Here is an 11413-nt window from a genome sequence, read left to right on the forward strand (position 1 = left end):
GCCCCCCCCCCCCTTTTCTATTTGGTACACTAGACCTCTCTACCCCCCCCCCCCCCCCCCCCCCGGCCTCCCTGGAATCACATCGTATTACCCCACCACAATATTTACCACATAATTATTATACTCCTAAAGCTACTTGTACCTGCTGACCAACCTTCCAGAACTATTATTGTACTCTTGCAGAATATTCTCGTGATCATTCATTATTCCTTGGTAGATTGTTCTCCTCTCCCATTAATGTAATGCATTTTGTTATTTAGCAGTCTGCCTACTGCTGAGACACGAGATTATTGTACCGCTAATATGTGTGCTTTTTAAATTATAATTGCATTTAACAGTAATGAGTTTATTAGTCAGTAAAAGATCCGATTGTGATCGGCATTTTTGTTTTTCCCTCTTTTTTGTTTGTTTGTTTGTTTGGTTTTAGGTATCAGATGCAAGGCTAGATTTAAAATTGTTCTTTAAGGTCAAAATCGTTCTCAGTAGACTGTTCTCAAGTAAGTTTCTAGAATTTTCTAAATCTTATAAATGTTAGTCAGATTTTATAGAAAAAGCTGTTTTTATTCTCTGGTTAAAGTTTGTTTCTATATTAGATTTAATTTATGTTTTCGAATATATAATTATAATCATTGTTTTAGTAAATTCTTTTTGATTCATTACAGAATACAGGTAATAAATGTATTATATAAAGTTTGTGAATTTGTTGAGTTTTAGTTCAAGTAAAGGTTTCAGAAACAAACTTATATGCGATTGATGTTGTTTATTAAGAATTACCACAAATAATCATTAATCACTTACTTACTTGGGTTACTTGGGGTTGCTTCATAGATCCTCTATCGGGTCATCAGAACGGCTGACCACCCGTGCAGCGAAGTTGCTGTCTTTTCTGCGCTCCAGTTCAATAACGAATTCCCGTTCTGGCAACAATATCCAGTAACAGGAGGTTCGTCCGGAATGGATGTAACAAACTCCGTCAACAATGACTTGAAGCGTAGGGGGTCCTCGATAAGGTGCAGGTTTGCGGGAATGATGTTCCACAATCGAGGCCCCATCACTACAAATGAGCTGTCAAAGATCGATTGATTCCTTTGGCTACTGGACGTTGACAAGCTAGGGACTACTGCTTTCTGGCCATAACGGAGTGTATCTGTAAACTGAACGTTGACATCATTAGGACACTTCTTGTGTAGGATCTTCCACATATGAATGATAGTGTAACGTTCTCTCCTCCGTTGAAGTGACATCAATTTTAAGGCCTTCAGTCTCTGCCAATAGTTCAGATGTTGCACACCATGTATTTTGGACGTAAATGTACGTTGTACTCCCTCTAGCTCAGCGATATCAGCTTGCTTAGTTGAATTCCAGAGGGGACAACAATACTCGAGATGGCTTCTGACTAATGACTTGTAGAGGGTCAGCATAGTGATCTTGTTTCTCGATCTAAAAGCGCTCAGAACCCAAGAGGCAACTTTACGGGCACGATCTGCTATCATAGTAACATGGGAGCTCCAAGACAAGTCAATTTAGAGCTTATCTAAAATTGCTATCGTAACTGTTCAAAAAGTATATTTATTATTTATCCTAAATTTAACCATCCATTTAACTAACTATTCAACTTATTTTCTAATCGATAGATTAACTAATTAACCGTAATTAGTGCGTTAGCGATGATCAGGTCAATCCACGCTCGTCAGATATTTGACAGTAGAGGTAACCCAACAGTTGAAGTGGATGTTACAACTAACTCTGGTTTATTTAGAGGAGCTGTACCTTCTGGTGCTAGTACCGGTAAGTTAGTTAGTTAGTTAGTTAGTTAGTTAGTTAGTTCGTTAGTTAGTTACTGTTAGTTAGTTAGTTAGTTAGTTAGTTAGTTAGTTAGTTAGTTAGTTAGTTAGTTAGTTAGTTAGTTAGTTAGTTAGTTAGTTAGTTAGTTAGTTAGTTAGTTAGTCTGAAAGTTAGTTAGTTAGTTAGTTAGTTAGTTAGTTAGTTAGTTAGTTAGTTAGTTAGTTAGTTACCTTACAAGACTTTTTCATAACGTACGAAATGCGACGGTTTTCCCGAAATTTCGCCATATTTTCGGACCGCCAAAATTTCGGTCGTCGTAATAGAATCCGTCGCATTATTTTTAGCTTATTCCAATAATTGTGGCTTTATCGATTCATTTTGTTCTTGAAAATTTAGTTATTTGATGGTGGGACAAATAAACACAATATTCCATGATGAATTTAATGTCAAGTAATACGTTTTAAATTTACAATAAATTACATTTATGTGCTAACATAAACGTCTTATAAGAGACTAAGTCAAGATAAACAATTTAATACCAAACTCAATAAGTCATGTGATGCAGATATACTGTCATTGATCAGTAGAGTAAAATTTAGATTTTAGATTGAAATACTAAAATCAGCACTAATCAGTAATCATCTTATTACTCAAGTCAATTTAAAAAGGATCTTGTTCCGGAAAAGTAACCACATGGACTGATATCTACGATGGTGAGAAGGTTACTATCCATCGGGAAACTAACGATGTGTCTCTTCAACATGATCGGTATGCGTGTGCCGTGAAGCGGATAAAGGACGGAAGAGGTTTGCTTGTTCCACAGTTGTTAACCGTCGGACATATTCCGTTAGAAGTTAGTAAACATTGTCACTATTTCATGTGCCACGGTGGGGAAATTAAAGGACCAGTTAACTGAAAAAAAAGTTATCCTCATATTTTGACAGATTGTGACAAATAGCAAACTAAGCAACGAGTCGAAATTCCTAAATCTCTAACTGCTCTCTAACGCGTGTAAATAGCGTTTGTATTATTTTGGCGATGACGTCATAAAGTCCCTCTTGCGCGCAGAGTAGCTCGTGAGACTGTATTTTACAGGTAAAAATGGACATAATACAATCTTTTTCCCCGAATAACTCGAAAAGTAAGTAATTTAGGGTACATGTTGCTTCATAAGTTGTATATAAACATGGCCATTCTGCACAATTTGCACACTTTCAAAAACCTTTAGGGCCTTCATAGCCCAATTAACCAGATACCCATAGTTTTGCATGATTTCTGGAACCGAAAATCAGTTTTTCGCCAATAACTGAAAAAGTAAGCACTTTAAGGAATATGTTTGTTCGTAAGTCATATATTAATATGCTAATTGCGGTTCTTTTGCATCCTGTCTGAAGACTCCATCACGATCATATCGAAAATGGGCTCAGCACCACGCCCAAAATGGTTTTTGGCGAATTTATCGAAAAGTAAGGATTTTAGGCCATGTGTTGCTCAATAACTCCTATATAAACATGCATATGCGGCTTCGTTCAAGCCTATTTTGAAGTCTCTACGACCTTCAGAAGCAAGGGGTCGGTTACGTTATTGGGTCAATATGGGCGTGGCCCTCCTGGGTTTTCTCCACGGTCAAAAAAATGTCTCCAAACGAAAATCGTTTAATCATAACTTCGGGAAGGTCTGTGCAAAGTTTCGTGAGTATTAGAACATTTGCAGGTTCATTTCCATGAATGTCCATAAATGACTGGACTACACAACTTTAGAGTTAACTTTAGAGAAACTCATAAGTCATTTATCTCAAATTAAGCTGTTAGTGTCCATGATCAACCTCTGGCGACAATGTTTTACGTGAAATGTAAAAATCAGGAGTAATATAAAAAAGGTATTTTTAGATTAAAGTGCTAGCTCATAGTTTTAGAATTGTATAGATTAACGTTGGTCATTTAGCCATCTAACAATCGATCGTGCCGTAATATATGGCCAGAGAATAATAGGGTCTTGGAAATTTTATAGTTGTTCAGTGGGTCGATCGACTGAACACGTTTGCACTTGGTATTTAAACTTACCAGTAGTTTATTTATGTTATGCACCGATGATAATGCAATTAGGATAACAACTAGGTAAGCCGGAAGTCTAATTCAAAACACACCTCACACCGTACACACCTCCAATCAGTAATTTTACTATTTGGTAGACCGGGTATTTTGGCGGGAATTCTGTTCCCACGGCACTGTTCTGATAGAAGCTACTTCTACTAATGGTCCCAGAGGAACGGCCGTAAAGTAGCCAGACTTCTTGTCTCCTGTACTGGCAGACACTTGCAGATTAAAGTTATAAATTTCGCTATGCTATAAATATAATTGCTCTCGGAATTGAACAAACTCCTACTTATCTGTATCCTTTCTAAATTCGTTAGAGTTTCATGGACTGGGGAAAAATAATCGGTACAGTCTCCCTGCTTGTGTAATTAAGCAATGAAAACAATCCAAAATTATCACATATGACATAAGTTGTAATAGCAGAAACTTTCTAACCGTACATTCACCCGCCACTGTTCAAGAACCTATATCTATATTTTAGCGGCCAGGTAGCGCAGTTGGTTAGAACGCCTGTCTTACAATCGTTAGGTTGCGAGTTCGAAACCCACTGACTGCCTGGTCGTGGGGTGAGCGTCGTCGACGTTCAGCTAAGGATCATGAGTGGTCTATGCAGCCCCCCGGTCTACTCAGCCGAATACTCGAGAAATCGGGTGTGAGGGTTAAATGAGGAGCTGCACATTGCAGCAAAGTCTCGGACGAAGAAAGTATGGTACACACTACCTTAACCGTCACTGGCCAAAAAGATCCTTCGGCTTCCTGTAATTGGCTGGTTGCACTTGTGTAACATTGTGGCTGTTGGAATACACCGAAGTAAAATAAGTGTCTAGATAAAAAAAATCACTGTTTAAAATCATGACGTGAGCACTGTACATCCAATCAGCTATTCCTTTAGTTAGGATGATAGCCAAAACTATAAGGATTTTGGAGAACTAGGGTAATAGTCATAATTCTAAAATTTGAGTGAGTTACACGTGTTTTATTGACGATGATAAACATTTGTAATGTAAATTACGCTATGCAAACGCGCACTGAGGGACTTTATGACGTCACGAGGCCACAGCTTATTATTGCAATAACACGCGTTACACGTACGCTAGAGAGTTGGTTCTTTCGGCGATACGATTCTTTACCAGTTTGTCACAGCTGATTTAAATCTTAGCCAAATTGGAGACTACAAATTTTTCAGTTAACTGGTCCTTTAATGGAGTTGTTGAGGATAGCAGACACCGTCGTTCCCCTATACCCTCTGGTGGATTGGAAGTCAAGTTGAAACTTACTTTCAAAGGCCTCGGAGACATCGTGTACAAGATGAAGCAGCTTATCCGAGAATCTTACTCCTGGGAGTACACTGGAGAACAGCGTGAAACTGAAAGAGTCGAGCCGGACCCCTTAGAGGAAGATGAAGAAATCGATTTATAAGTTTCATTTTGTTTCAACATGATTTTACCGATTTTTAGAAAATTTTGAATTTCCTTTGTGTCAGAAAACAAAATGATGAAAAATACCCTTATTTTCTGTGACGTCCGAAATGTGACGGTTTTTGTTCAATTTCGCCATATTTTCAAGAAAACAACAATTTCAAGAAAACAACAATTTTATTTAGTATCAATTAAAGCAGACAAAAGTATATTTTCTATATATATAACTAGCACGAACTTTAGATCAGATATCTTAGGGGACTTGGAGTAGCAAGAGATTGACTAGAAGGTATATACCTTTTACAAAGATACGTCGAGAAGAATCCAGGGTGATACAGGATCGGAGAGTGCAGACCAAAAGTTTACGCACCCACCTTTGCCTCCTGAGTTCTTGGTTGGATAGAAATTTAAGCAAACTTGGTCGTTTATACTCCAAGTCCCTTTCTTAAAAGAAGTAGTATTAACTATGTCTAGAGTTAGCTTCGTTCAATAATAACAATATCAATATAATCAATATCAATACCAGATAAACCTACCGAATAAATTATTAAATATCAATCAATTAATTCATTCCGATAAAAAATTTTATAAATTTAGATATTTAGTATCTAAAAACATTACAACAGATGGTTAAAAAGCGCCCAAAATCGATTTGAAAGATTTTCTGTCTATAGTACAATCATGATAGTAATAGTAAGTGTGCGCCGCTGCAATTAGACTTGATTACTGCAATTTAAAATTGTTTGGAGTCCAAGTATCTTTTAAGTCAGCTGCCTGTGCTTGTATTAATAGTGCTTTCGGACCGCCAAAATTTCGGTCGTCGCAAATTGGTCCGCCACAAAAAAGTCTTGTAAGGTAGTTAGTTAGTTAGTTAGTTAGTTAGTTATTTAGTTAGTTAGTTAGTTAGTTAGTTAGTTAGTTAGTCAATTTGTTTGTTTGTTTGTTTGTTTGTTTGTTTGTTTGTTTGTTTGTTTGTTTGTTTGTTTGTTTGTTTGTTTGTTTGTTTGTTTGTTTGTTTGTTTGTTTGTTTGTTTGTTTGTTTGTTTGTTTGTTTGTTTGTGAGTTTGTTTGTTTGTTTGTGAGTTTGTTTGTTTGTTTGTGAGTTTATTGACTGCTTTTTTCTGTTAGTTTTTCTGCTTGAATTTTTTCCATTTCACCCTTTTGTAAAAAGGCAATAATGAAAGGTTACGAATGGTCGTTTTTGCAGAAAAACGTGGATTTTGGAGATTGCGGTAGGTGGGTCAAACATATGTTGTGTTCCTTACTTCCGTTTGTTACCATGTCAACTTGCCGTCGCACGCGCGCAAGGATTGCTTGCGGAGATGTGGTGTATAGCTAGCCTGTGGTCAATGAATGCGCGGCGCGAGCGTATTTTAATGTATACTATGAGTATGTAATGTAAAGTATTATGTAATAAGCCCAATATGTACGTGCCATGCGTAGTGTAGTACTGATGTATTTCAATATTATTATTATGAAGTGAGCTGATTAGTCGATTAGAGCTTAAATTTATAGTGAATGTGGAATGGAAATCTAGCGTCCGCCAAAACGAAACAACGGGCGCAATTCTTGTTCTGTCTACAGGTCTAATTGTTTGTATCCAGTATGTTATGAAAAAAGTTGCCTTTTCGCTCGTTTGTTTGTTCATCAATAGTTAATCGATAAAAAGATTTTAGCAAACGCGATGTCACTACATGGTCGATGCAAACAACATGAATGTAACCACAAACAAGGATCGACCGGGGCCGCTTTTTTGGCCAGGCCCGGGACTGGAAAAAAGTTCCGGGACCAGTCAAAATTCGGCTGATTTTTGACCGAGACTGGGATTAAGCCGGGATCCCGGTCGAACCTTGACCACAAATATTATCCCAACAATACCACCAGTATTACCTCCACCATTCTAATATGACCCATCTACAGGAATCTACGAGGCACTTGAGCTCCGTGACGGAGACAAGGCGAACTACATGGGTAAAGGTGTTAGTCAGGCTGTAGATAACGTTAACAATAAGATAGCACCTGCTCTTATCGCTAAACAGTTCAATGTAACTGAGCAGAGTGCTATTGATAACTTTATGTTGGAGATGGATGGGACCGAGCATAAGAAGAATCTGGGTAAGTGTTGTTTTTTAATTAGTTTATAATAAGTTGATTGCTTTGTAATTAGATGTTGTTAATCATTGTTATTTACAAATTGTTGGCGAATTTCAGCTGATCTTATAGAGATCAGGCCACCATCGGTTTTAATCTTTAAATTTGTTCAGCCACTTTGTGTCTGAAAATTAAAATGTAACAATTATAATCATTATTAATATAACATTGAGTATGTCCACCTTGTTGTTAACCTAACAATATGTTGTATAGTACGATATGAATATGATCCTAAACCTATGTTTTGTATAGTAAGATATAAATGACCCTAAACCTATGTTTTGTATAGTAAGATATAAATGACCCTAAACCTATGTTTTGTATAGTAAGATATAAATGACCCTAAACCATGGCCCTAATAGGAGCTAACGCTGTTCTGGGGGTATCACTAGCTGTGTGTAAAGCAGGGGCTGCTGAGAAGGGTGTCCCACTGTACAGACATATTGCTCAGCTGGCTGGAAACGATAAGGTTCGTTGGGTTGACTTCTAGTTTAGTTTTCCTCGTGCAGTTCAGAGTTCTGGGTCAGGCGTTGAATTCGCTTAAATTTCGAGGTCGTAAAATCTTCTGAAGAATCTGCTGCGCGCCATCTCCTAACGACATGGAATTGATTAAAACATGAAGTTAAAGCGCTTTTTCTTGAGTGCGCGTGAATAATTGAACAGACCATGCATATATATTTGTTGATCTGGTTTTAAAGAGCTACGCTTACTTAAACAAGCTTAGGGGGAACATTTTCAATTGTTATTTCAATAAAGCAAGGTATATGTAATGTGAGCAACACGAGATGCTCCTAAACTTATTTATAAATCTGCTCATTGGAGACCAAGTTAATTAACATCGTAAATTTAGCTTGAACCTGCAACATGACACGAAAGATAGGAACCCACATTTTTTGTTTATCAATAAGTTTATAGGGGCACATTTCTTCATACCATAACTTTACAGGTAATCCTACCTGTCCCAGCGTTCAATGTAATAAACGGAGGTTCCCACGCGGGTAACAAGTTGGCCATGCAGGAGTTCATGATTCTTCCTGTTGGTGCGGCCTCATTTACTGAGGCCATGAAGATTGGAAGCGAGGTAATTCATTGATGATTTATTCAATTACTGGTTACCGAAATTGTTCAAACTGTCAATCAAAATGCTGATATGTTAATTAATTTTCATAATTTAGGACCAGAAGTATATCTTATTATCTGGTAAGGATCCAGTAAATCTAACCTCACATTAGGTGTACCACAATCTTAAGAATGTGATAAAAAGTAAGTACGGACTGGACGCTACTAATGTGGGAGATGAAGGTGGATTTGCTCCAAATATCCAGGATAACAGAGAAGGACTGGAGCTCGTCATGACTGCAATCAAGTAATTAGCGTTAATTAATTATGTGATTATTAGCGTTAATCAATTCTCATTCTTATTCTGTTAGGAGCGAGCTTAAAAATGTGCACCAAAATTTCAAACACCTATTTCAACAGTTCTACTTTTAATCAACTTTGCAACCACAATTTTTTAACGTAGACGTTATTGCGTTTTTTTTCTGTTGCTATTTTAAAAATGAGTGTAGTGTATATATAGTGTATGTGCATTAGCTGAAAGCTAAAACTGAATTCTTTCAAAGAGTAGCTCGTAATCTCGGATACCTGATCTTCGTTTATGGATGTAATGGCAATATTATTTATCCACTAACCGAACTATTTATAAAATTATTCAATTATCATTGAATAACAATATTGTCAAAACCTTGCAAAAAAGTTAATTGCATATGGTAACTTTATCGGAGTAATAATTGCTTTAATGTCCACAGTTCCTAGAAATATTTATGTGAAATTAGAAATACAGTAAATATGTTAACCGATCTTCACACCACAGGAAGGCAGGTCACGAAGGTAAAGTAGAGATTGGCATGGACGTAGCTGCTAGTGAGTTCTTCAAGGAAGGTAAATACGACCTGGACTTCAAAAACGCAGACTCCAAGGAAGCGGACCACCTGTCCTCAGATGCACTAGAACAAGTGTACCACGAGTTCATTGCTAACTACCCCGTAGTTAGTATTGAGGATCCGTACGATCAGGATGATTGGAATGCATGGAGTAAGCTTACTGCTGCCACTGATATCCAGGTTGGGATGGCTTTTAGTTGTGATCTTACTTTTGTATATTGTTTTATAATTATAAACTGTTAAGTTTACTTTTACTGTTAAGTTTACTTTTACTTTTACTGTTGTAGTAGTTAGCATGATGTTTATATTTTATGTTAGTTAAGTTAAATAATGTTAAAGATAAAATTTCTAAGTTCGTACAAATAGTCCAGTAAACTTCTGACCTGTAATAACTTTACAGATAGTTGGAGATGATCTGCTGGTAACCAACCCTCGAAGAATCAAGACTGGAATTGAGAAGAAGTCCTGTAACGGTTTACTTCTGAAAGTTAACCAGATTGGATCAGTTACAGAGAGTATTGAGGCCTGTAAACTGGCACAGAGTAACGGATGGGGAGTGATGGTCTCCCACAGGTTATTACTGGATAATTACTTGTTGATTAGTGGATAATTGCTTGATAATTAGTGTATAATTATGTTACAATAACTGGACAATGACTCCTTAATAACTGTATGATTTACTAGTGGATAATTGATTACTGGATAATTAATCACTGGATAATTAATTACCGGATAATTTCAACAGGTCGGGAGAAACAGAAGACACATTTATAGCAGACCTGGTAGTTGGTTTGTGTACCGGACAGATAAAGACAGGTGCCCCGTGTAGAAGTGAGAGACTGGCAAAATACAACCAGATATTGCGAATAGAGGAGGAGCTGGGAGATGAAGCTGTCTACGCTGGCAGAAAGTTCAGAAACCCTCTCAATTAGAGCCTGCTTAGTAGCTTTCAATATTATTATGTTTAGTTTATGAGTTAGTAGTCCAGGCTAGTGTTTTTGGACTGAACAGTTTAAGCTTTGATTTATTTCATATAGTACTATTAATTATGGTTCTGAATTTTTGAGCAATATTGTTTTCCAAACTTTGAATTTTTCGTTCGCTATGTTTTCCACGTTTTAGTGCATACAATTAAATTTTTCTAACTTTCTTTTGGAAGACTATTAAATTATTAATTTCGCACATCTTCATTAAATTATCTAGACGCATGGTTTAGATCTAAGAGTTTTAATGTTCGTGTGACAAAGAATGTCAAAATTAGAATATATTTATAACTAGCTTGTCATGTTTGATAAGAATTTGTTGTAAAGTCACGAGTTTTAATTCTAAGACTAATGGAATTATTTCTAAATTTATTTTTAAACTAAACATCAATAATGAAGATTAACGATTAAATATAAATGTGTCATGTGGTTGATTATGCCAATTTCCAAACCTTCGCCGTAAAATTGCAGAAAAACTGACTTTCGGCCCAAAAGTAGACCAAGGAACCATTAATTTTGTTTCACGTCGTAGCCCCCATTAATTGTTCACTTAATTTTACTTATATATAGTGTATCGGCCATCGGGGCGAAAGCCACGAAATAGGCGCGCACTCGTGCGGCGCGGGCCTACAACACGTGTATTTGTAGCGCGATGCACTACTGGGTCGCGCGCGCATCAAATAATGCTTCTCGCAACCACAAAAGCCACCGTATGCAGATCGGCGAGATGCGAAGGATTGACATCGTGAATCAAAAATAGTATCAAAATTTAGCCATTATTTTAGGATTTTTCTGCCGAGGAACATGTTCCTCGGCAGAAAAATCCATCGAACTAAAATCAAAATTTGAAACTTTTTGCGCACACTTCATTGCATTTTTGGTACTTTAGTGCTCAATATGCTATATTTTACGCAAATTTTTCCACGTATATTACTTTCGCTTTTACTAAATCGCTCGCCCAAATTTTAAGAAAAATTTTGTGAAAAGGCTCTTTGGGCATGAAATTGATTACTGGGCCGCGCTCAGCCTGTCATTCC

At 36.9% G+C, this 11413-nt stretch overlaps 1 protein-coding gene across 1 annotated transcript; it reads left to right on the forward strand.

The window, feature by feature from the left end:
- Positions 1-1643: 1643 nt before the first annotated feature.
- LOC134825854 (alpha-enolase-like) lies at positions 1644-10702 on the forward strand. Its single transcript, XM_063838043.1, has 8 exons — positions 1644-1788; positions 7220-7414; positions 7813-7919; positions 8397-8531; positions 8683-8816; positions 9324-9573; positions 9794-9966; positions 10139-10702. Exons 1-8 carry the CDS (start codon positions 1668-1670, stop codon positions 10323-10325), a joined length of 1302 nt encoding a protein of 433 aa, XP_063694113.1. The 5' UTR covers positions 1644-1667; the 3' UTR covers positions 10326-10702.
- The last annotated feature ends 711 nt before the right edge of the window (positions 10703-11413 follow it).

Source organism: Bolinopsis microptera, unplaced genomic scaffold (assembly GCF_026151205.1).
Source record: "Bolinopsis microptera isolate Bmic1 unplaced genomic scaffold, MBARI_Bmic_1.0 sca175, whole genome shotgun sequence".
NCBI classification, from domain to species: Eukaryota; Metazoa; Ctenophora; class Tentaculata; order Lobata; family Bolinopsidae; genus Bolinopsis; species Bolinopsis microptera.

Coding starts and splice junctions, on each gene's coding strand:
- LOC134825854 (XM_063838043.1), top strand. CDS start 1,668: ATGATCAGGTCAATCCACGCTCGTCAGATATTTGACAGTAGAGGTAAC. Junction 1,789..7,219: donor ACCTTCTGGTGCTAGTACCG/GTAAGTTAGTTA, acceptor ACCCATCTACAG/GAATCTACGAGGCACTTGAG. Junction 9,574..9,793: donor CTGCTGCCACTGATATCCAG/GTTGGGATGGCT, acceptor ATAACTTTACAG/ATAGTTGGAGATGATCTGCT.